Source organism: Nothobranchius furzeri, chromosome 7 (genome assembly GCF_043380555.1).
Source record: "Nothobranchius furzeri strain GRZ-AD chromosome 7, NfurGRZ-RIMD1, whole genome shotgun sequence".
Taxonomy (NCBI): Eukaryota; Metazoa; Chordata; class Actinopteri; order Cyprinodontiformes; family Nothobranchiidae; genus Nothobranchius; species Nothobranchius furzeri.
In genome coordinates, this window is record NC_091747.1 from 50,926,532 (window position 1) to 50,949,046 (window position 22,515).

Here is a 22,515-nt window from a genome sequence, read left to right on the forward strand (position 1 = left end):
GACAATATAGACATTTTTTGACCATTTCACATTCATAAACGTCTTGTGACACTTTTGTGTTCTCCACCCGTCTGACTTCGCGACCAGAAACTAAAACTACTTCTGCCCACACACACACTTCCCTGAAGACCGTTCAGCCTCACAGTTAAGAAAACAGATACAATCATTATACTGTCACTTATTGTGACTCCTGAATAGAAGCGAATCAATAAGTGGTAATGTCCCCTGATCTTAGGTTATGTGTATGAGCTCAGATTACAAAAGCTTTTATTTATATTTTGACTTGAATTCTCCAAAATGTGTTAAAGTTTACAATGTTACCATCTGCTCTCATAAGAAAAACATTTATTGCATTAAATTTAGAAAGATAATTATGGTTGATTCAGTGTTTAAGCATTTCTTGTGGTTTTGAGTCTGCAGTGCCACCTGCTGGTTGTCCTCTGTACTGCAACACAATAATTTTCGTTAACCTCAGTGAAAAGTCCCTAAATTTACTTTGATATGAACAAAAACAGGTGATTTGAGTTTTAAAAACTGTTTATTATAAACATTTACACTAAATACATTAAACAAATAACTCTGTAGCCTCGAGCTGGTTTGATTTTTCCTCTTGTCATCTGGTGTGAGCAGACAAGGAGAACCAGCCTTCTCGTCCTCTCTGCTTCTGCGGCTTTGGTGGGGAACAAAAAGGAATTAAGATGGAAAGCGTAACAGTTTGATCAAACGCTAAAGAGGTCTAACGTTTATGTTTACCTGTGACTTTTCATTCCTGGTTTCAAAGCTGCGAGGAGACTCATCAGAACCTGCAGAGCTGCAACACAAATAATCATTTAAACATCGGAAAATGTAATATTTACAAAGTGATCTTTCTTTTTGTCACATTTGAATGTTTCAGATCCACAAAAACGCCCAACAGTCTGAGTAAATTGCCCAGTGAGCTGAGGTTTCAGCCGTGGAGCTTTCCCATGATGCACTCTGATTTAACTCTGGTCAGCGCAGTAAAAATTAAACAAAGTAAAATAAGTCAAATCCTCATTTAGCTGATCCACGCACCGCTGCTGTGTCTGGACGTCCCTCCCTGGCCGCAGCACAGACTCTTCTAAGCTTCCACTTTCAGCTGAAATTGAAACAACAACTAGTTATTTAAATAACGTGATCTTTCACACAGAAGCATCCTCCTCTCCCCCAGCGTACCTGCTGTGTTTGGACTGAAGACAGAAGAGAGGACAGGAGAGACGGAGGGAGACACTCTAATGGAAACATTTTGCTTCTGTAACTCGATGAGCTCCAGCAGTCGACTCCGGGCTGCTGCGCTCTGCCTGTTGAGCTCCAGGAGGCGCTGTTCCACACTCGGGGTGTGAGACGTGGAGGACTGGAGAACAGAAATTAATGCTTTGTAAAAGCAGATTTTATTTCCATTACAAAATAACATTTAAAAGCCATTTTGAACCCATTTATGTGGAATTGAGGCCATTTTTGTGACCTCCATTATTATTACTCGTCTGACTTCTGAAGCAACCCGTGGTCCAGCATGCATCTCACCTGCTGACTCGACGTCTCATCGAGAGACTGGATGTTCTGGTTTCTGCTGGACCCAGACGCCCTCCTCTCCCCGACGTCCTGAGGAATGCTGTCAGGACTCCGTCCTCCCTGTTGGCTGCTGTTGCTGTTGGGAAGTCCTGCGATCCCAGGTCCAAGACCCTTGGCCTGGTTGAGCTGAGACCGCATCAGCTCAGCCTGCCTGCTCAGCTGAGCGATCTCAGCCAGCATGGCTTCTGGAGAGGGCTGGGTGATGAGAGGAGCCAGGCTGAGGGATGGAGAGGAGGAGGAGGAAGAAAGGTGGCTGAGTGCAACGCTGTGGAGGCTGGAGGCAGAACCGTGAGCCTGGACAACCTCCTGGGAACGCTGGGAGTCTAAAGGAGGAAGATGCTGCTGCAGAGGAGCAGGATGAGTTGCTGTGAAACAGAAAAACACTAATTTAGTCCTCCTGCATCAGACTAATAGATGAGTTATTAAATAAAAAAAGGAAAGCTACCGTGACTGTGTTGCCAGTTATGGCTCGGTGTAGGAGGAGAAAGCACGATGGCAGGAGGAACTTTAACTCGTGTTTCCTCAGGAGCTCTCTCAGCAACAGAAGCAGACGGACAAACTGCAAAACAGTAAATAAAATAAACTAGATATTTAACTAAAACATGACGCAGCATTCATGCAGACCGTTTTATACCGTTTGAAAGAGCATCCCTGGCATCAGAGTCTTTATGTGGCGTGTGTTCCCCCAGCAGCCCCAGTCCTCCCATCACCAACACCACCGAGTCCAGTTTGTGCTCCAGCTCAGCCGTGCGTTGCTGCAGCCCTGCCTGAGCAGCACAGCAGTAAGTAGAAATCAAAACAAGTCGACTATTAAAGGACCTGGACCAGAAACCCACCTGCAGGGCAGCGGCCTCCTCTCGTAGAGTCATGATTTCAGCTGTGAGAGCATCGATCAGCCCCCGCTGCTCCTTCAGCTCCTCCTCCACTCTTCTTCTTCCTTCTGCCTCCTTCTGAGCTTCAGCTTCCCTCTGACATGTAGGACACGAGATTACTGATAAATGTATGGATGAGGAAATAAAATCTCTTAAAACTGTAGAATTGTTATGGCTTCCACGATAATTGTGTCTGCATTTGAAGATGAAGCCTCCTGATCGTGGGTTTGGCTGACGTGACACGTGAACCATCTCAGCTTTGAAACAAAAACATAACACTAGGAGTAAATCAGCCCAAACTTGGAGTGTATTTAAATAGCAAGTCACGTCCATGAGTTCATATGTTCTACACAACCTGTTTGAGCAGATGCACGAGGCGCCCCAGAGTGCCGACCAAAGCGACAGAAAATCCAGTGAGGCCCTGGGTTTTGTGGTGTTTTGAACTGCTTTCGGATTCTGGTACCAAATCAGGACTCAGAGCATCCAGGTCAGCCTCGACCTGACCCAACATGGCCTGCAGCAGACCCAGGCTGGACTGGTCTCCACTAAGAGAGGCGGGAGAGGAGCCATCCAGCTTTGAGCTTTGAGAAAGACACTTCCTGGTCCTGTCGGCATAACTCCCGATTCCTGCTGGAACAAAAGAAGATGCATCTTCTGATGTTCTCATGTAGAATATTTTACTTCACGACCCATTACCGGTTTTACCTGGCTGGTGTGAAGTAGGATCAGGATTCAGGACCTGAGACACACGAGCAGAAGCTTCCTCTCCACCTCCATCTGACTGACTGTGTTTGGACCAAACACGTCTGACGGCCACAGTGGCATTTAGAGCTGACAACACAAAAGAGAAAAGTCTAAATGAAACTTTACATGTGCTGATTTAGACAAAATGTGTGTTTTTTTAAAACCTGTCTGATCTGGGGCTCTTCCTGACGTGCAGGGTGTCATAGGAGCAACATCATCATCATCTTCAGGATTTCTGAGACGATGGACTTTCCTTTGTGGCACGACTCTACCCTGAGTCGTCTTTTGTCGTATGTTGGATCTAAGAAAACAAAGATGAACATATCCATAGCGGCATCAACAATTTGATGTATTTGGAGTAAGTACCTTCTGATGGCACGACTGCCTGAACTCCAGTCCTCCCTGGAAACATCTACTTCATTAAGAGCCTGGAAAAGAAGGAAACATTAAACTTAAAGAACTTTAAAGCTCAAAACGCTGAAGTTGTTATATGTAAATCACTCACCTCTTGATCCATCATTGATTGGCTGAGAAGCGACAGCTGCATAGGAGAATCTAGTCTTTGGAGAACAGGTAGTTCCAAGTCAGAGTCACAGTTGGGAGCAACGGTCACACTGGGATGCCCTGAAGAAACACCATTATGTAACTAAAGGAGAAAATCAGTAGAGGACCCAAACATGTGGCTTTATTACCGGTCTGCCTCTGTGGAGCATCTCCAAACAGGTCCTTGACCACAGCCATGGCTCTGTCAGAACGGGCCAGCACATCCTGCAGCAGCAGCTGATCGGAGAACACCTGCAGCAACACCCCGTCATGCTAATGCCAACGTTAGACAGACAGATGGAAGAACCATTTCCACACACCTCTTTGATGATGCTGAGGCTGGCTTGGTCCAAAGGAGCAGGGCTCCCAGCGTGTCTGAAACGGCGTTTCAGAGCTCGCTCCTTCAGCTCCCACTGGGCCACAGCTTTATTGTGGGATTTGTGAATCTCATGTCGATGACTCTAAGAGGGGTAAATCGGAAATATATGAACTAGAAAAAAGATTTTGTTATTGTTCCTCATTTAAATCTGTACACGTTACATGTGATAAAAACCCTTACCAGCTCAGCAGGCGTCAGCTTGTGCACGGATAGGTCATGGACAGTGCTCTGCAGCAGCAAAAGACCAGAGGTTAGAGTTTAAAAACAGTTGTTTACCATAAACTGATGAAAACACCTAGAAACTTGACTGCTTTGCGTCTACTTTTAGATTTGTTTTCAACATATCTGAGTGGCTGAATATCACCATTATCAGCCAGAAAATAAGCCAACACGTTTATTACAAACAACTTACTCATATTACAGAAAATCTCATCCTTCAACGCCAAAGTTTGTACTTTTGTAACAGAGGAAACACCCAGAAAGCGAGTGGAAGAACCGTTTTCGACGGGGTAACACATATCGGCACAACACCCAAATACTCACCACCCAGTCTTTTTTGGGAGCCTTCTTCTGACGTACAGGCTTCTTTCCTTTGCCCTGTGGTTGAGGACGGCTACCTCTGGCTAAAGACATCTGATAACAGGCAACAACAAGGCTAAAACACCGAGAACTAAAACAAATGGCGCAGTAACCAAACCAAACTAAACACCCCTGGTAAACTACCCAAGTAGAGATGAGCGTCTGGGCTAAAAATTCACTGCATGTCTGAAACTGCGTCACTTCTGTGGAACAAGCCCAAATTAGCCGCAGCTGACGGTGTCAGAGGCTCCAGCAGTTAAAAATTTCAGTCTCGCGCCACTTCTTGTGTTGTTTCCATGGATATGACTTCTTCTTCTTCCTCCTCCTCCTGCGGCTGCAGCTAGGTTCTTCTTCTTCTTCTTCTTCTTTTCGTTTTGCTGCCCCCTTCTGTTCATTTCGTTAACTACATTGAACATTTTTCTTGCGCTTTCTCCCAAAATGTATAAAATTATTGCAATTAATTTAATTCTTTGAGGATTTAATGAACTGAAGTAGAGCTTGTTTGTTGTTTAAAAAAACGGTTTCAAGATAAAAGAAGTTAGATGAATTAAGATAAAAGAAGTTAGATGAATTTTTAAAGTGCCAAATAGCTCTGCCGATATGTGAAAAGTGACATTTTTTAACAGCTGCGTAGAAAATCCTGTGGCACTCTTATATGATAAATCTGCTTACCACAAAGGCATTTTTCTAGCTGTAAAAAGGCAAGAGACAAGAATTTATGGAAAACACTTTTAATTTGTTTATTTAATGGGTCGTTTTGTATTGTCGTCAATCACAGACTAAAAAGTAAATACGTAAAAATAAACGAATAAAATGAACAAACAAACAAATAAATAAATGTGATAATTATTTGATTTTTTTGCAATGGTGCACGTGTAGTAAAGCGCCACTAGATAGCGCTGCTTGTATTTATCAGACTAAAGGGCATTGAATTTCAGAGAACCAAAAACTTTTATTGCACCAAAAAAAACTGACATCTGCTAACAGCTAAAATCATTCAGATTACATTTGTAAACACTCTTGAGATAAAACGGTAATTTTAGATTTCGAAACTAACGGATCTGGAGCATGCTAAGGATGTCCAGAACTGTTTTACTAATAGACTTACTGGAATTTCAACATAATTACCCGTTGACTGCTGGAGATAGCCCCCCCCCCCCCCCCCCCCCCCAAAAAAAGCGTTTCAGAAGATGGATGGATGGATGGAATTTCAACATTTTTGCACATTTTTTTGTAATGTTTATTCGTAACTTGTTTTGCATTTCCAGCAAAATGTTTGCAGACTTTTGTCAATTTATTGAACTTAGAAATTATGCAAGTTTTTTATTGTACAGGATCATTTTAAATTGTTAAACTGGAACAATGCAACTGTTTTTATGTTTAAATGACTATTAATAAAGTGGAAAGGATTTCCAATCCAATTGGGAAATCATTCCCAAATGATTCCAGTAATATAATTTGTCAGAAAAAGGATAATAAATAACAGTTTTTGGTTGAGACCACACTAAAAGTATTTAATGTCCCAAAACAATCAATGAAATCATGATATTTCTGCACGTTTCATTTAACTGGGGAAATGCGGATCAATTAAAGTAATAATAATGTATAAAATGTTAACTTTTTTTATTCAAACATCCAGTTTTTCAATATTTTGTTTTATTCAGAAAGTTAAAAAAAAGTCCTCAGAAATTTAAAAATTCTGTATATTTGACCAAATAAATGCCAGAAAAAGTGTAGCTCCTCTTTTCTAGATTTTCAGACTTTGAATAGGAAGTTGAATCACATCCATAACGGGATCCCGTTAATCTGACTCAGTGAGGTGTGTTTCTGTCCCACACGCCCCTCTCATCCTGAAACCAACCTGGACAGACTGAGCGCTGCAGTCTCACCGGACAGGCAGCAGGGAGACACGTCTGGAAGCTGAACAATGCGGACCGGGTTGCCGAAAAGGTTGGAAAACTTATCTTTACGCACGGGACAGGCGCAGACAGCAGCTGTGTGTCCTGCACGGATCAGGCTTCACGCGCTGGTTTCTCTGCGGGTCATTTGAAGCACCGAGAGGAGGCATGAGCAGCCGCGCTGCGGTGCCGCGGGAATCCCGTTAGTGTTTGGATTCACCAGAGCTTTGGATAACAGCTGGAATATCGGTTACGCTCGCGCTTTACCCTTTTGGAAACTTCGCATCTGATTTACGCACAGGAATTCTCTAACAAATGACTACCTCTGAGAGATCTACTGCTTTCTCGCTTCATCCCCAAAAGCCCTTTTACCGAACCAGCCTAAAAAATCACCTCTAACCTTGCCGGATTCGGCGCGGGGAAATGCTCCAGCGCGCCGCGGCTACCTGGCCCAGAATGTGGGGAGCCACCGTGGTTCTGACTCTGCTCCTTATTGACGTGAAGGCCAGCGGGGAGTTTTGCCACGGCTGGCAGGACTCTCAGGGCGCCTGGAAGGAAGGATTCCAGTGTCCGGAGAAGATCGACGCGGAGGACGCGATCATCTGCTGCGGGAAATGCGAGCTGCGCTACTGCTGCGCCAGCGCGGACGCGCGGCTGGATCAGGGGAGCTGTGAGAACGACCGGCAGCCGCAGGAGACCGGGGCAGAGAGCACAGACAAGGACTCTCGAGCAGGTAGAGCCCCCATAACCTCCACTGATGATTTATTAAGTTATGAATGATTAAAAAACTTCCAAACACCGTGCGTAAAAAGCACCCAACTTAGAATCAAACGTAACCCTAAATGTTAAGTTTTTTCCATAAGCTTCAAGTTATGATGCTGTTTTCTGTCTTCTTTGGGATTGTGTCTCACTGTCAAAGGGTTCATCTGCTGCTCGCCTCCCCCCTTGGCAACGACAGCTGCTCAGGAGCCAGGAGGCTCCTAAAGTCCACTTAGCCCCACTCACAAATGGCAAATTGTGCCACGCCGCTGCTGCGCTTTATAAATAGCTGTGTTTGTTCTGTAACAGTGCAAAACGGAGAGAGCCATGCATGCTGGCCCCACGGGGATCAAATTTGGACTTGACCGGATCTTGTTGGGAGCACTCCTGGCGCTGACAGTCCAGCTCTTAAATGAGCAGCTCTGGTGTCTGTGGGCTCTATCAGAGTCACACAGATTACATAATTCTCAAAAACCTGCATTTTTCTGCTTGTGTCGTGGATCAGTTGACAACACATCCCTCCCCTCCTCCAGTTTGGCCCCTCAAACTTTCTCAATCTTCCATGAAGCATTTGAAGCATCATATGTTCTTTTAACAAAAAAAAAACAAAAAAAAAAAAAAAAAAACGAAGCAAATATTTGACATGACAATGGCTTGTTTCATGTTTTTTCTGCAGCCACAATGCAATAATCTGTCATTTGTTGCCATCACACCTTATCACCACAGGAAGGGATATATACATTCCACCCAGTGGCCTCCAGCCAACATTTACCCCAAGCTGCAGCTTTTCTCTCACCAACAGCAGAGGAAGTGTTTAAACGTGAAACCAACTTGTGCATTTTGTACATTTTTCATGCCCTTGCAGCCCATCCATCATTTCAGAACGATACACAGAAACGAGGCAGGAAGCTATTAATGTGCTCGACATGAGGGAGCATGTGGTATTTGGGAACAGGAGAATCCCCGTGGGACAGCCGATGGAGTCCAGCCACAAAGACTCAACCCAAAACAAGAGCTTAGAGAGGAGGGGGTGGCGCTGCTGCAGCAACAGGTGTGGAAGAGTGACAGGAAATAATAATAGGACTTCCACTGCCATGTGCACAAAAAAAGAGATCAGTTTTGTGCTCATTTTTTACCTAATGAGGAAATAAAGAACACATTTATTGATATAATAACAAGCATGTTTTGAATTTTACCCTTAGAATTAAACTGAACTGTTATTTAATGCAGAATAAGGTGCACAAATGAAATTAATCAAAGTTTTAAAAACATGTTTCCAAGGTAGACATGCTTACCTTCATGCTTTTATCCCCGTTTGTTCTTCTCCGGTCCATTAATCATCCCCCGACCTTCAAGACTAAAGCCATCCTTTAGTTACACAATAACCTGGGTTCAAACAGGCAGGCTCCTTTTGAAGTTGCTGCACCAGGAGCATTCAGCAGGACTGCCGAGCATGTTTGTTACCATTTATGAGCTAAATTTAAAACGTTAGTGCCATTTTAAACTTTTACTCATAAAAATGGTTCCAATAGTTGGTGCTTTTGGCAGATTGAATGACCTGAGTTTGGAGAAAAAGAGATTAATCAAATCAAATTGATATGCTAACAGCTAGTCAGAAACAATGCAGGGCAGGAATGTAAAAACGTAAAGAGGAGGTTTACCAAAAGACAGTTTTATTACTTGTTAGTCTGTCACTCTGCGTTTCACGGGGGAGGACCTCTACTTCCTGTCTTAGCCGCCAAAAGTAGGCGGCTGGAAAATGCTCGGATTAGAAAAGCCACTCAGATTTAGGTCACACTGAAAATTAGCATTCATTGACTCACCCATCTTGGCTCGCAACAGGGAAGGCTGTTTTTGATTTAGCATCCAGGAAAGAGCAGAGCGTGTCTCAGCTAGCAGAAGCGAACATTAGCATTAGCAACTCCAACACATGGCAGAACTCCTTCAGGCTTGTGTTATTTGTGGATACTAAACATCAAGGTTGCAGAGTGAGTGGAGGCAGTGGAAGAGTTACATTGCTTTTAGCCAATCAGATGAGAGACGTCCAAATGTCAGGAAATGAGACTCCAAATCCTGCTAACTTCTACTTCCGGAAACATAAGCGCCAGAGCTTTTTTTCCACAGAGAATGACTCACAAGGCATTCATTCATACTAGAGACCACCGCAAATGTCTTGAAACAACTTGTGAATGACAGCTATGATGGTGTCAGTTTCCCATGACTCATAGAACTGTATGGTTATTTGCAAGCACTTCTGGAAGGGATTTAACATTTATGCACAAAAACAAACAAACTAATAGTCGTGCAAACATTTCTTTACAGTAATTTTCACATAAATCTCTAGAGCTGAGGCATAAATGTGGAATTTGAGGACATTAAAGACTCCCAGGGACATTTTCATCTGACTGGAAGACAAGCCAGGGTCAACGTCCTCTGACAAAGACGTTTAACAAGTGTTAAATACTTTTAATACATTGAAAGTTTTGATTGGCTTTTTGGGAAAAAGTCATATGGATGCATTTCAAAAGAGCCCAGAAACAAAAGGAAACCGGAGTCGACCGCCACCTCTTACTCCCTGGCATACGGTTACACCTCATGGCAACATGGGAACATTCAGATGGAGAACTAACATCACCCTGTGGGAACAATAACGCTAAACTAATCACTTGTGACATTATTGTGTTTGGAAGGTGTTGGTGAGGCTGGGAATGAATGAATGGGCGGAGGCGGGGGAAACACCTCATCAATGACCTCATCCTAAATGTCCTTTGAGCTCAATTCCCCCCGTTTTTTCTTCTTTTTTGCCAAAAGTCACAACTAGGAGAACTTGGAGAGGAAAGTTATTGTTGATCAAGTTTCAAAGTCGTCCTCCTGCTCGCTTCACACATTAACACTCTGGATCTGGGGCCTTGGCATGTAAAAACGTCAAATCTTTACGTGTTCAATAACAACTCTGTGGCCTGACCCGGGTGACTCGCGCTCGGATTGGTGGAGCTGCAGAAGTTTTAAACAAAAAGAACAAAAAAAAAACCCCCTCCATTAAATCAGCCCGATTTCCCTTTAAGCTGGTGCCAAGTTCAACTACAGTAACTTATTTCAAAGGCTTAGTCATTAAGAGCTGAAGGTAAAAGGGATACAAACGTCCACAGGAAGCCGGGTTTAAGAATGTCCCCCGCTCCAAGAGGAGGCTGGGGGCTCAGTGGGGTGTGGAGGATTAAAACCAGATCAGAACTTTGTTATAACTGCTAATGAGGGTCTGAGACCTCCTGTGAACATCTCATTTATCTCTGCTCTTGTTTCTGCTCCCAGTGCCCATCTACGTGCCCTTCCTGGTCGTGGGTTCCGTCTTCGTGGCTTTTGTGGTCGTGGGTTCTCTGGTAGCCGTGTGCTGCTGCCGCTGCCTCCGGCCGAAGCAGGAGCTGTCTTCATCAGGGGCCACGGGGGGCGGGGCCCCCAGCGGACGCCTTCTAGAAACCATCCCCATGATGGCCAACACCTCCAGGGGCTCCTCGTCCCGACAGTCCAGCACGGCCACTTCGTCCAGCTCCTCGGCTCCGCCTGCTGCCCCCCGCACTGTCCCGCCCGTGGCCCCCGCCCCTCTCATGCGGGCCCAGGCCTCCTGCTGCCTTCCGCCGGACGCCAGCGTCTTTGTCAACATGCCCACTAACTTCTCTGTTCTTAACTGCCAGCAGGCCACACAGATCATGCCCCATCAGGGGCCGTTCATGCACCAGCAGTACATCGGCTATGCCCATCCTGTCCCCGCAGCTTTTATAGACCCGAGCCAGGGGGGCTACAGGCCCCTCCAGTCCCCCTGTCCTCCTCCCACTGGTGGGTCCAGCATCACCAGTGACCAGAAGTTCCCTCCAGTGACGGTCTGATGCGGGGGCAGCTCTGCACAACCCGCCTTTCACTCTGTTACAAACTCCTGACTTGTGAAGTTAAACCTTGCAGGGATGCAGAGGAGACTTTTGGGCACACGGCCAAAGTCTCTGAGTGTTTAGGGCTTCTTATGACCTCAGAGCTCATCTCAGCAGTGGACGCAAACAGAAAACTGAAGGTTTGCACTGAACAAGCGATGAGAGGATGATTTATGGATATTGGAGCAGAAAGAAAATGACCACATGCTGCGTTTATGTGCACATCTGCGCTTGTGAGCGGCCGTGAGCTGCCTGTACAACATGGTATACTTCTGTTTGTGTTGAAAGCGTGAAGCCAGAGTGTGCGTGTGGATGGATGTACTGTAAATGAGTGTGTGTGTGTGTGTGAGCTTGACTGTAATGGGAAACGCAGGTGGTGTGATGTGAAAGGCTGTTGCAATCTCCCAGAAGGCCATTTAAACTCTAATGAAGTGAATAAAGGACGCAGACTGTGACGCCCCAGCTAACTATACAGCTCCCCTCCCGCCACCTAGAGATGAAAAAAACCTGACTCGAGAAGAAAACGCTCAAAATATGACAATCTTCACACAAGGATGGAGGTCAATGTTCCCTGAAAGTGTTGGAGGGAAGGTCTCTGCCAGGCTATCCCATCACTTCTCTCCTGTGAGTCCAGTCTGTTTATGTATGTGTGTGTGTAATCCACACAGATCAACGCTTCAGCCCCAGGGCAGGTCCGAGTCAGTTTTCCACTTGAGAAAGGCACAAAAAGCGTCAGTTATCGGTTACGAATCTGCAAAAATGAATGAATCATTCTCTCAAATGTCTAAGAGGCAAGCAGGCAGCTTTTGTGACACAAATCTATCAAACTGTGAGTGTTTTTTGGATTTGCTCCCTTTGAAACAGTACACAACAATGCTGGGAGGTGTTTTTCATATGGATTTCAAAATTAAACACATTTTAAAACAAACTTTTTACCCCTATTTTTTGTGATTTTTGCATGAAAAAAATCTGGTTTGGTAAACCATGTGGTGAATGGCTCCTCTGAATCCCTTTTAAACGCTCAGACTCCCACAGAGGAAATTATCCAACACACAGACACGAAATAAACAAAGCAGACAGTTTTAAACTTTGACAGGGTGAAGGGGGAAGCGTTGGCTGGCTCGCATTTAGACAGAACCTAAAAACAACCTGATGGATTCTCCATCCTGCAGCCGCTGTAGACCCATCTGAGCTGGACCACGTCCAGGAAGGTGGGTGGGAAAGAAATCTAGAGAGGGGATTAATCGCCTAAATAACGTAAAAAGATCGTAAAACACGCTAATCTTTTCCCTTTTCAATTGTCAGCATGATTTTTTAAGTCTGCAGCTACTCTGGTGCAACAATTCAGATAAAACCCCTCCTAATGGACTGCATGGGTGCTCGGTGAACACAGAGACGCTGGGTCAGGCCATGGATTGATTAGATTTAATGATTAGGACTTGGATAGACCTTCTATTTGCGCTTGCATTCCTGAACCAAAGTGTCCTCAACACGTAGCACACAGACAACAGGCTCCACATTCACATCAAGCTGAGAAACACATGATCCATGCAAGCATCTCAATCAAAGGGCTAAAGTTTTCTCATATGCATGTAAAGTAAAAAAAAAAAAAAAAAAACATTAAAATAAAAATATATAAATGCAAATACAATAATGTCCACTTTAATAAAATAAGACAATAGGGACAGACATGTTCAGTTAAGAGCAACCAAGACGTACCGCTTCTGGGTCAGCTAACAAATGCTAGAGTTGGGACGTCTGGAGAATCCTGAAAAGGAAGAAGACTAAAACTGATGAAGGAGCTGCGGACATGGAGGCTGCAGAGCTGCTATGAGATGCAGAGATAAGGAGGAAGAAATGTGAGATAAACTGGAGGAGGAGTGGGGCTGCAGCTGGGTGGTGGTCTGGTTGGGTGTCAGCGCTCCGCCTCGTTGGCATCGCCGTGGTGATTGGCAGTGAAGCTTGGGAGCTGCGATGGAGAAAAAAAAAAACATCCCCTCTCACCCTTTTCTGGATGCAACGCTGATTATTTTGACCTCTTCTGCATCGTGTGATGACAGCGGGGATGTGAGGTAACCGTGGAAACAGACACACGCACACAAACAGCACACATGCACCGGCGCGCGTGCACGCACATACACACGCACATGGAAACACAGCAGCGTGAAGCAAACCCAGTCTGAGGTGCATACAGGTAGCAGTTCTGAGTTTGACTTGGCGTGACTGATTTGCTCATGCCCGTGCAGCCGTTTGTGGTTGTCAGTGTTTGTTCTGGTCCCGTCTCAGTCCGGTCCTCCGAACGCCTGACTCAACTTCCACCCCTCCCTCCATCTGGACCGCCACTCCCATCCCTGGCGAGGGGTCGAGTCGTTGTTCCATTAAGGCCACAGCAGAGGTCGGTCAACTGGCGTCAAGGCGTTGCTTAGGTTCAACTCCGCTGTCACCTTGACGATTTGCTACATAGAGCCAAAGCCTTGATTGGGGGGGAGGGGCTAGAGGCTGGGGCGCTGGCGGGTGGTGTCGTAGGAGCGAACGACCTGGGACTGGGACACCACGCCGTGTTCCTCCTGAGAGAAGGCATAGCCATCTGCAGAAATGCAAAATGAGACCACTATAAAACACTGGAATAGAATGCCATGCTTTCAGTAAACAAGTGGAAGATTTTTCTCCAAATATTAATTTCTTTTCTTGCAACAAAATTGTATATTTTTTCTGATTTTTCAGGTAAATTTTAGTGCAGCAATGGTTGTAAATCTTATTTTTGATGAAAGATGTTAAAGAAGTGTTGAAAGCTTAAAGCTTCATGAAGAATAACATCCTGTGGTCAAATCTGGGTACTGCAGCCCGTTTCAAAATAAAGGAGACCGCTCTGAGCAACCGTCAACGAGTCATTCACAGTTAGTAAAACCATTAGCACAGTTAGCTCAACATTAGCCTCTAGCCTACTTTACCAGATATTAGAGTAAAACTAAAGGATGTCGTGGCTTCTTAGGAGTAAAAGAAAAAACTTTTGGGCTGCTTCTGTTACAGGCTAACATGCTTTCCACAGTGCTGCTGCTTCTTGCCAGTTGGTGTTGAATTAAAAATGCAGGCAGACTTGGCAACCCCATAGGCTCACATATGATTGGCCCTGGAACCAGGAAGTATGGAGGCGTGAGAGTGTAAACACAACTACTATCCTGTCCCAATACTTGCACTTCCGCACTTGCGTCCTTCAATTGCCCGTTCCCAACCAGGGGTACAAACTTTGGCCACACCCCCTTTGCAACCTTGATTCGCACTGACTAAGACTTAATGTGGACAGCAATGAATGCCAATGTTGTCAAATAATTGTTTGAAAGCTGCTAATAAAAATTTTAAAGAAGAAACAAACAGCGACTGGCATCCCGATGCGAGTTGCGGTCGACGATGCAATGCTCACTGTCCTAATTTGGCAATTATTTGCACACTTGTGCACTATGCACGCGAAGCTTTACTTAGCGTACTTCTCTGAGGAACGTATGGGTGCAGTTCAAGTATTGGAACTGTGCCTAGGTCCCTCTTCGGCCTCTTTACAGAAGGAACACTGACGAGAATAAAATATGTTTCAATGTAACCTTCCTTCCAACATGATCAACGTTAAGACTTGATTATTTCACTGTAAAATTCTTACATATTGCACCTTTAAGTTCTGTTTTCATTTCTTCTTCTACATCTTAACAGAATAGCTCAGCTAAAAGTGTTTTCATTATATCAAAACAGAGAAAGAAACTCCTGGATTTTAACTCACAGCTTTTAAAAAAGTACATTTTATTATCATCAACAAAAAGATGAAAAATATCCCCTTTGAAATGCATCTTTAATATCTGCGTTGAATCGAGGTTTGGATGATGACAAGGCGGCTGTCTTCATAGAGGACACTCACGTGTCACAGTCTGCTGCACCGAGTTGGAGCGTCCGACGCTTGAGGGTGTTTTCCTAAAGACTCTTGTCAGCAGATGGGCCCGTTCGTTTAGACTGAAACAAAGAAGGAAGGGATGGTTACTCCCCGAGAAGAGAACATCTACAGCTCACAGCACGATTACAAGCTACGGTTTTTATTTAGAGTAAACATCTTTAACATCCCTCCTAAAGCCCCCACTTCACCACTCTCTCCTGGCCTCATAACCCTCCTCATCCAGGACGAAGAGTGGACCCTCTGTTCTGAGACCACACACCGTCACGGCTCCCATCCTCCTGACCACATGCTACACACACAATCATGAATTTCTCTCCTGTCTCATCAGCATCACTGCTGCCGTGACACAGCGGGATGTAAAAGGTAAGGACACCGACCGCCACGGCAGGATGATAAATCTTAAGTTTATCCGACAGAATATTGATTTAGTGTTCTGCATTCGGGATGATCAGATTGAAGCCAGCAGGCCCGAGGCTGAAACTCCGGACAAGTTGAAAGAAAAAATATTTTGAAAACCTTCCATTGAGTTTATAAAAATGAGAGAAAAAGTTTGCTCAAAAGTCTTTGGCCCTGAGAAATGACGTCTGCTGTGCATGGGTATAACTCAGAGGTTTCTTCCTGGATACCTGCTGACTCAAGGACGTGCTCCGATCTGAACTCCTCCCCTGAGAGAATCCTTCACTGTACCTTTCCATCCATTCCCATGCCCACTCCGAGACCTCCTTAGGAAGTGCAAACACAGATGTGCTCTCTTTGCACTTCACTCCAGCGCTCCACTGCACACCTTTAATCTCCGTCTCAGATTTGAATCATAGAAGAAACAGAGATCTGCTTCTGCTGGTTTAAACATCTCCCCATCAGCACGTGGGTCTCATTCATTTATTATCTATAATGTTAATCTAATGGTTCATTCATTTGGTTTCTAAGTGTCTTCGTGTATTTTAGCTACAAAGCTATAAAAATAATCAGCGGTGCGTAAATGAGTAACTTTTTGATTTAATTCTAACACAACACACACACACACACACACACACACACACACACACACACACACACACACACACACACACACACACACACACACACACACACACACACACACACACACACACACACACACACACACACACACACACACACACACACACACACACACACACACACACACACACACACACAAAGCTAAGGCACGCTCTGAGCTACAGCTAAACAGCAAACACACCAGGTCTGTACAGCACTTCAAACTGGTCCACCTAGAAAAAATAAAATATAAAAAATAAACCCAGAGGAAAGGCAACATTTAGGACAATATGGAATAAAATGTTGTGATTTTCAACCAAGAGAGAGAAACAGAAAGAAATGTGAAGCCAGTTCATTAAAACCATGCAGATTTCACTCAGAGGTAGTTTGAATTTGGGCTACGGGTCACGCAGAGGGACAGTGCAAACCCAGAAACTACCTCTGTGGAGCGGTTCTGGGTCTACGGGACCTCTGCCTTGGCTTCAGCTCTGCGTACGGCGCCACACGGGACACAGACGGTTCAGTTTTATATGTAAATAAACGTAAATACAAAGAAGGCATTACTGGTTACACTTTCTGACACACATCCTGTGCTACATGCTTGCTAATGGGCCATTCCCATCTGTACCGGGACGGCCCGGGCCGGGTAGCCCCAGTCGGCCCCAGCCTGGCCCGGTTGATTCCACACATCCTTGTCTTAAGCCCATGTGGGCTGATTCTACCCACCAATCAGAGGCTTGCTCTAATGGAAGGTGTGAATTTGCTGTCAGCAGTGGGTGTGTTGGCCCTGGTCGGCCTGAAGCAGACCCCCTCAAGAAGAGGGCTGAGAATGAGCCTTGGTTGGCCCGGAAAAATACCAGGCCACCCAGATGTGTAAACAACCTACGCTACCCGGCCCGGGCCGACCCGGTACAGATGGGAATGGCCCATTAGTATGGGGTAAAGTTTCTGACACAAGTCAGTGACTTGATGCAATCTGCTAGGTTCCTTATGTACCGTATTTTCTGGACTATAAGTAGCACGTTTTTTTCATAGTCTGGCTGATCCTGCGACTTACATACCAAAGTATGCAGGCTATATCGCGCTGCTGCGGGCCGGCTCCGGCCCAGGAATGAGCTCTCCCCGCCCGCTGGGAGGGTTTGAAACACCGCCATTCTCTGCTGGAAACCGTGGCGTGCTGCTGTGCATACTGCTGATGCAGCAGCTGGTTGTTTATTCTGTTAGTTACCGGTACTTGTCTTGCAGTGTGAAACGCTTGGTTTTAGATTTTGTAAGAAAAATTATTTAATTTCCCCCCAAAATGCGACTTATATATGAGTTTTTCTTCATCTTTATTATACATTTTATGGCTGGTGCGACTTGTACTCCGGAGCGACTTATAGTCCAGAAAATACGGTAGGAAACTTGAGCTAATTAGCATAATGAACTGAACTCACAGCACTACTAAGTAGGTTCAGTTTACCTTGTGAAGTGCCTTTGGGACGACTTTTGTTGTGAATTGGCGCTATAGAAATAATCTGAAGTGAATGGATTTTTTTCTTAATATACTCGAATATTCAATAAAGTCAGAAAAAACAGACTTTAAATTTCAATTAAAACACCTATAAAATTCTAACAATTTTAAAAAATTCTTAAATTATAAATCAGATTCAGCACGGAAATAAGTAAAAATAAAAATAAAAGAGCAATGAAATGCTGCTGCTAGAGTCTTCATAAGAATGTTTATTTCTCCATGATTGATGTCAAGTTGTTGTTATTGTTGCTGTTATGGGCTCGACACACGGGAGGCGACAAACGACCGCGATCAGCGAAATTTGTCGCTGTCGCTTTTATTACCTGACACACAGGAGGCGATCCGCGGCAAAGCCGTCTACGCGTTCTGTTCCATGGCGAAATCGAAACTTCCGTTGTTTTGCTTGGCTGTGTCAGGTTGGAGGGAATTAAGGTTATTTAAGCGGTTCAGAGTTAATAAAGCGGTAGATATGATGTTTCACAAGGTGCTGCTAGAGTTATGTGAAATCTTACTTCTGATTTTACTTTATAAAACATAATAATAATCAACTTCTCCTCCATGTTTGCTCGGAGATGCACGGAGCTTCCTGTCCACTCATTGGTCAGTGAATGAAACCTCTGTTGATTGGTCCTCGTTTGAGAGACAGCGATGAAAAGGTGAAAATGTTTCAACTTTCTGGGATCGCGTCGCTGGATCGCCTGTGCACGACACGTGCACGAGCGCAAAATTTCACAAGCACGTTTAACGCGTTTCGCTTAGTAGGAGGGAGACCCGCGATTATCGCTTTGTCGCGCATGTCTCATTGAAAATGAATGGAGGAGAGGCGATGTCGCCTCCCGTGTGTCGAGCCCATTAGCCTCAAGGGCAACATGCAGATTATCACTTGTAAGTCGCTTTGGACAAAAGTGTCTGCTAAATACATAAACATAAACATTTCATGTTTATTTATTTGGCAGACGCTTTTATCCAAAGTGACTTACAATTTATAACCTATAGGGCATGCTGTGAGAACCAAGGGAACCGAGCACATCACTCCTGTTCTTAAATCTCTACACTGGTTAGCAGTAAACTACAGAATCTATTTCAAAGTGCTTCTACTAGTTTATAAATCACTCAGTGGCATGGGGACAGAATACATGTTGGCTATCCATCTGGTATGTATGCCCAGCAGGGCTCTGAGATCCTTAGGAAGCAGCCAGCTGGTATACCCCGGGTCAGAACCATGCCTTTAGCTACCATGCTGCACACAGATGGAATCAGCTTCCTTATGACCTCAAATGAGTCCGAACTCTAGAAACTTTTACATCAAAATTGAAAACCTTCAAGTATTCCTCAGCCTTTGAATGACAGTTTCTTATGCTGCACCTTCTGCACTGTAACTTCTCACCCTTTAAATCTGTCTTTTTTTTATTCCTTAATGTGAAACTAATTTGTGTATTTTAATTGTGCTGTCACATTACTGTAATAATCGTGCCATTCTTACTAATGGAAAGCACACTGAATTGCCTCTGTGTATGAAATGTGCGATAGAAATAAAGCGGCCTTGCTTTGCAACAAAAAGAGAAAAATCCAATCACTGATGATGTTTGTGAAAATTAATACAAACAGATTTTTCCCTTTTAACACTGCACCTGCGACCGCTGGAGTCCCTGAGCACGGTAGCTCCCGGGTCAACGGCCCGCGCCTCCAGCTCCTGCACCTCCTCCAGCAGAGACTTCCTGACGGAGCGGCGTGTGCTGCAGAGCAGAAACAAGCTCATCAGAGCCGTGACGGAAAGTCTGAGTGCTTCACACATGCAGCTCATAATATAAAGTGTATAAGTGTTGACATAGACTCAAAATGAGTTATGTAAATGCTCGGCTTAAGTTAAACAGTCTCCGTATTGGCTTTGAATGTATTTATATCAAGTGTGCTCTACTTACGCCGTCCAAGCGAAATCTTTGAGTAAACACGCGGTGGGCACCAGAACCAGACCCAACCAGAAGTGCCAGCACTGCATCACCCTGTCAGCCTGCAATGACAACACACAGGCGTCTGTTTTCACTCGCATATTAATTCAAATCCAGTCATTTTTCTCAGCACTGAGCACACGCTGCTAGCGACTCGAGCTGCAGCAGAGCCCTTCGGTCTTCCAAACATATTTCACAGCTTGTTTTTACATCACAACATGTCTTTAACACCGTCTCCCTGTGGCTCAAACACAGTGTTTCCATAAAGCTGCATGATAAAAACGTCAGGGAGTAACCAGAGATCCTCCCGCGCCTCGTTGACCTTTGACCCTGCACTCGGCCCGTCTCCTGAGATTAATCATGCATCCAACCTCTGTCTCGGTTGATCCGTCTGTCTCTTCCTCCCACACATCTTTCTCCTGAGATTCCCGTCACTCTGCCTCTTTCACAGCCTTCTTTCATCGTCAGTGGCTGTTGAGTCTGCTGCTTGTCCTTACCTGCTGCTGCCGTCGATCCCGTGTTTTGTCCTCCTCAAGTTTCACAATTTCTGCAAGGGCTCTGTGGACTTTCACATACCTAAACTTATCTCAAGTATGAATGTTTTAGAATCAAATATTTTATTAGAACAGCGATCTGGAATTTTTTCTCAGAAGGCACCATCTAGAGGTGGAAAAATGTATTGCACCTTAAGCCGTTCTAACTACTTCCGTGATTACGGCAGGAAGCAACACCTCTCACCTCTAGCCGGCCAGCAGGGCTAAAATACACATTCTTACTTTTCCATAAGAAATGTCGCCACCTCTGCATCAGTCTTATTACTTCTGCAAGCGCTCACACACTCTGTGATTGACATCTGTACGTAAGCAGATGTCTAACACTATTGGCTAATGCTGAGCAGTGCTCAATTCAGATTCCATGGGGTTCTACGGGACGAGGAGAAAAACAACAAATTGTCTACATTAAACCACAGAAAGGAGTAAGACTATCACTTTTACAGATGTCTAAAATCATTAATAATTCCTGAAGGACAGAAAATTCCAGATAGCTGCTTTAGGGGTACTAATACATATTAATATTGTCCTGTTTTTTTATTTTTTTAAATTCTGTATTCCAATTTAAGACCATTTTCATGGGGGGAATAACTTCTCCGGTCATGGACAAGGTCCTGCCTCAAGTGAAGAGGTTCAAGTATCTCGGGATCATGTTCACGAGTGAGGGAAAGATGGAGAGCGAGATTGATAGGTGTTGTACCGGTCTGTCGTGGTGAAGAGAGAGCTGGGCTGGAAGGTGAAGCTCCTGATTTACCGGCTGATCTACGCTCCTACCCTCACCTATGGTCACGAGCTTTGAGCAGTGGCCGAAGAACGAGATCGCGGATACAAGCGGCCAAAATGAGTTTTCTCCGCAGGGTGTCTGGGCTCTGCCTTAGAGATGAGTTGAGAAGCTCAGTCATCTGGGAGGGGCTCTGAGCAGATCTGCTGCTCTCCCACATCGAGAGGAGCCAGTTGAGGTGGCTTGGACATCTGGTTAGGATGCCTCCTGGACGTCTCCCTGGTGAGGTTTTCCGGGCACGTCCAACAGGGAGGAGACCTAAAGGAAGACCCAGGACACGCTGGGGGGACTATGTTTCTCGGCTGGCCAGGGAACGCCTTAGGATTCCCTTGAAGGAGCTGGCCCAAGAGGCTGGGAAGAGGGAAGTCTGGGTCTTTCTGTTTAGGCTGCCGCCCCCGTGACCCGACCCTACATAAACGGACAAAAATGGATGTATGGACCATTTTAATGTTAAATTTTTGTCAGCAACTCCCTTCAAAATGTCTTTAGGATATTTCCAGCTGATGCTGCAGAGACATGTGCTTCCTGGGAAGAGGGTTTAATTTCCCAGAAGAGAATAAGTCCGATAAATTCAGCAAAATTCACTGTGATAAAACACCCACATATGGAGTCATACGGTTCATGCTTGTAGCACTGGAAACGTGGTGAGTCATGTGGTGACAAAAGGACCATGGCAGGGAGTGCTTCTCCTCTAAGACGGCTCATTTGAGAAGAATTTTCCATCTTGTGTCCACTGATGAACAGATGGACGTATAGATAGCAGGGGGTGGTGGACATAAGAGAGGCAACAGGGTAGTTCAGGGGGGGGGGGGATAACAGAGGGTTGGAGGGCAGCTGCAGAGATATTTGACCGCATTCCTGATTTCTGACACAAATTGAAATAATGGGCTAAAGGGGGGTGGAGGGGGAGGTGGAGTGAGACAGCTTGAGTCCTTCTCTTACCCACTCGATGGGGCACCCCATCCCTCTCCCCAAGCTTTGGCCCCAAACGCTCGCAATTAAGAGATCTTACAAATACTCTCCTCAGGCAGCCCACCCTCGAGGCAACACCTCCACAGAGGGCAGTAAAAGACCGTGGGGGTTTGGGTGACATGCAGCAGGTGCAGGGCCGCCTGCTGAGAAGGGCCCTCGTCCCCCACCACCATAGAACACCCAAGAGGAGAGCCTCGCGGACGCCACCAACACTTATGACACCACGGAAAAACAAAAGACATTAGGAGGGAGGGTCTAACACATCGGCTCCAATCAGTTGCTGTTCTGGAGATGAACGATGAGTATAGAGGAAGCAACTTGCCTGGCCCCGCATGTCGGGGGCAATGGGGATGGTGGGCCAGATGTAGGAGTAGACGGCAAAGAAGACCATCCAGAGCGCCATGCTCCCCCAAACAGCCAGGTGGGAAAACTACAACAGAAGAGAGACACCAGGTCAAATAATAGACACCCAGCTCATCCGGATACAGCCTACCAACCCCCCCCCCCC

At 45.2% G+C, this 22,515-nt stretch overlaps 3 protein-coding genes across 12 annotated transcripts in view; 1 reads left to right on the plus strand and 2 right to left on the minus strand.

The window, feature by feature from the left end:
* Positions 1 to 519: 519 nt before the first annotated feature.
* On the minus strand, positions 520 to 5,113 carry spice1 (spindle and centriole associated protein 1). 5 transcript variants are annotated; one of them, XM_054751188.2, is made up of 19 exons: positions 4,852 to 5,113; positions 4,672 to 4,761; positions 4,309 to 4,356; positions 4,070 to 4,210; positions 3,899 to 4,001; positions 3,712 to 3,830; positions 3,573 to 3,634; positions 3,371 to 3,507; positions 3,168 to 3,293; positions 2,818 to 3,092; positions 2,645 to 2,719; positions 2,427 to 2,558; positions 2,225 to 2,357; positions 2,036 to 2,149; positions 1,543 to 1,955; positions 1,195 to 1,372; positions 1,054 to 1,117; positions 754 to 811; positions 520 to 670 (listed from the first exon to the last, which is right to left on the minus strand). In XM_054751188.2, exons 2-19 carry the CDS (start codon positions 4,759 to 4,761, stop codon positions 614 to 616), a joined length of 2,325 nt encoding a protein of 774 aa, XP_054607163.2. In that variant the 5' UTR covers positions 4,852 to 5,113; the 3' UTR covers positions 520 to 613. The 5 variants fall into 5 exon arrangements, with proteins under 5 accessions (XP_054607163.2, XP_054607164.2, XP_054607165.2 ...); XM_054751189.2 differs by having other exon boundaries at positions 2,818 to 3,089; positions 4,672 to 5,103; XM_054751190.2 differs by lacking the exon at positions 2,645 to 2,719 and having other exon boundaries at positions 2,926 to 3,092; positions 4,672 to 5,103.
* Positions 5,114 to 6,823: 1,710 nt separating this feature from the next.
* LOC107382859 (protein shisa-2) lies at positions 6,824 to 11,426 on the plus strand. Its single transcript, XM_015955198.3, has 2 exons — positions 6,824 to 7,338; positions 10,674 to 11,426. The coding sequence occupies exons 1-2, from the start codon at positions 7,029 to 7,031 to the stop codon at positions 11,243 to 11,245; spliced, it is 882 nt and encodes a 293-aa protein (XP_015810684.1). The 5' UTR covers positions 6,824 to 7,028; the 3' UTR covers positions 11,246 to 11,426.
* A 2,164-nt stretch (positions 11,427 to 13,590) lies between these two features.
* atp8a2 (ATPase phospholipid transporting 8A2) overlaps positions 13,591 to 22,515 on the minus strand; it is a 64,114-nt gene continuing 55,189 nt past the window's right edge. For all 6 annotated transcript variants that reach the window (XM_054751183.2, XM_054751181.2, XM_070553368.1 and 3 more), the window contains 5 exons: positions 22,330 to 22,437; positions 19,677 to 19,765; positions 19,386 to 19,490; positions 15,189 to 15,280; positions 13,591 to 13,871 (listed from right to left, as the gene is read on the minus strand). In XM_054751183.2, coding sequence (XP_054607158.2) covers positions 13,777 to 13,871; positions 15,189 to 15,280; positions 19,386 to 19,490; positions 19,677 to 19,765; positions 22,330 to 22,437 — 489 coding nt within the window. In that variant the 3' untranslated portion in view covers positions 13,591 to 13,776. The remainder of the gene's footprint in view (positions 13,872 to 15,188; positions 15,281 to 19,385; positions 19,491 to 19,676; positions 19,766 to 22,329; positions 22,438 to 22,515) is intronic.